Here is a 2,500-nt window from a genome sequence, read left to right as displayed (position 1 = left end):
CTGGCTGGAGAGATGCTGCTGGAGAACCTGAGCCTCAGAGCCACCATCAGCAACCTCACCACGGTAAATAACATACGATCATTTAGTATATATCGTACTTTTGGGTCTCTGAGTATTTGTATTAATCAAATACTTCAGTCCTTTCCCTTTAGCAAAGTACTTCTTCCTCCTCTGTTTATATTAAATCTGTGTTTTTATTGCTGTTATAACTGAGCCGTCATGCTGAGCAGCGTTGATGACATTTAGAGATGTTACATTCCTTCATTACACACACACACACACACACACACACACACACACACACACACACACACACACACACACACACACACACACACACACACACACACACCACACACACACACACACACACACACACACACACACACACATACACACACACACACACACAAACACACACACACACACACACACACACATACACACACACACACACACACACACAAACACACACACACACACACACACACACACACACACACACACACAGAGCGGCTGCAGCTGCTGTTTTGAGATAATATAATAAAACAGGCGGAGAATATTCCTCCCGCAGAGACACACACTGAGAGTGTGATGAGGAGAGGGGGGGGCAACCATCTAAACATTACACAAAGAGACACACGATGAACACAAAGAGACACACGATGAACACAAAGAGACACACAGCACTGCAGCAAGACGCACATAGAGACTCAAGCTGACTGCAGAAAGTCACAAGATGTCCCCAACACAGGTAAAAAGACTGAGAAATTACATAACTACAAAGAGACACAACGTGACCACAAAGACACAGCAAAGGACAAACAAGACACACAAGACATCCAGAGAGACGCTGGTGTACTACAAGACGAGCAAAGGGACTCACAATGAAACAACTACGAGAGTAAAAAGACACAAAAAGACACAAAAGAGCACAATATGACCACAAAGACACAAAGAAGGAGGGACAAGACATCCAGAGAGACGCAGGATAGAAAGAAGACCTGCAAAGACACTCTGAAGACCACAAGGACACTCTGAAGACCACAAAGACACACTGAAGACCACAAAGACACACTGAAGACCACAAAGACACTCTGAAGACCACAAAGACACCCTGAAGACCACAAAGACACACTGAAGACCACAAAGACACTCTGAAGACCACAAAGACACACTGAAGACCACAAAGACACTCTGAAGACCACAAAGACACCCTGAAGACCACAAAGACACACTGAAGACCACAAAGACACTCTGAAGACCACAAAGACACACTGAAGACCACAAAGACACTCTGAAGACCACAAAGATACACTGAAGACCACAAAGACAATCTGAAGACCACAAAACGACTGAAAAAAGATACAAAAATACTGCTATATTTTACTATATGTTTTTTATTTTATGATAATTTTCTTCAAATAGTTTCTCTCTGTGTTTCACCACACAGTCAGATTCCTCGTGTGTGTCGCCCCACCTACTAACCCTGAGTCCAGCAGTATTAAAGCGTCCCCTTTGTGTGCCTCTCAGGGTCGGCTGTACTACGTCCGGGTGTCGGCCTACAACATGAGGGGGTGGGGGCCTCCAGCCGCAGCTTTACCCCCCTCTGCTGTTCCATCCAGTGAGTCTGCTCCATCAGGACCCTCTTTATACACATTCAACGCATTCAACGCATTCAACGCATTCAACACATTCAACGCATTCAACACATTCAACGCATTCAACGCATTCAACGCATTCATCGCATTCAACGCATTCAACGCATTCATCGCATTCAACACATTCAACGCATTCAACACATTCAACGCATTCAACGCATTCAACGCATTCAACACATTCAATGCATTCAACGCACTCAACGCATTCAACAAATGCAACGCATTCAACGCATTCAACACATTCAACACGCTCAACGCATTCAACACATTCAAAACATTCAACGCATTCAACGCATTCAACACATTATACACATTCAACGCATTCAACACATTCAAAACATTCAACGCATTCAACGCATTCAACACATTCAACGCATTCAACGCATTCAACACACTCAACGCATTCAACACATTCAAAACATTCAACACATTCAACACATTCAACACATTATACACATTCAACACATTCAACGCATTCAACACATTCAACACATTCAACACATTATACACATTCAACGCATTCAACACATTATACACATTCAACGCATTCAACGCATTCAACACATTCAACACATTCAACACATTCAACACATTCAACACATTATACACATTCAACGCATTCAACACATTCAACGCGTTCAACGCATTCAACGCATTCAACGCATTCAACACATTCAATGCATTCAACGCACTCAACGCATTCAACAAATGCAACGCATTCAACGCATTCAACACATTCAACACGCTCAACGCATTCAACACATTCAAAACATTCAACGCATTCAACGCATTCAACACATTATACACATTCAACGCATTCAACACATTCAAAACATTCA

General features: G+C 42.8%; 1 protein-coding gene across 2 annotated transcripts in view; it reads left to right on the top strand.

The window, feature by feature from the left end:
- ankfn1a (ankyrin repeat and fibronectin type III domain containing 1a) overlaps positions 1-2,500 on the top strand; it is a 53,187-nt gene that overhangs the window by 28,392 nt on the left and 22,295 nt on the right. For both annotated transcript variants that reach the window (XM_079660016.1, XM_079660015.1), the window contains exons 6-7: positions 1-63; positions 1,534-1,624. The exon at positions 1-63 is cut by the window's left edge and continues 32 nt beyond it. In XM_079660016.1, the coding sequence (XP_079516142.1) occupies positions 1-63; positions 1,534-1,624 (154 nt within the window). The remainder of the gene's footprint in view (positions 64-1,533; positions 1,625-2,500) is intronic.

Source organism: Notothenia rossii (genome assembly GCF_949606895.1).
Source record: "Notothenia rossii genome assembly, chromosome: 11".
Lineage (NCBI taxonomy): Eukaryota > Metazoa > Chordata > Actinopteri > Perciformes > Nototheniidae > Notothenia > Notothenia rossii.
Note: the sequence above shows the minus strand (reverse complement) of the source record. Positions and strands in the feature narration are given on the sequence as shown.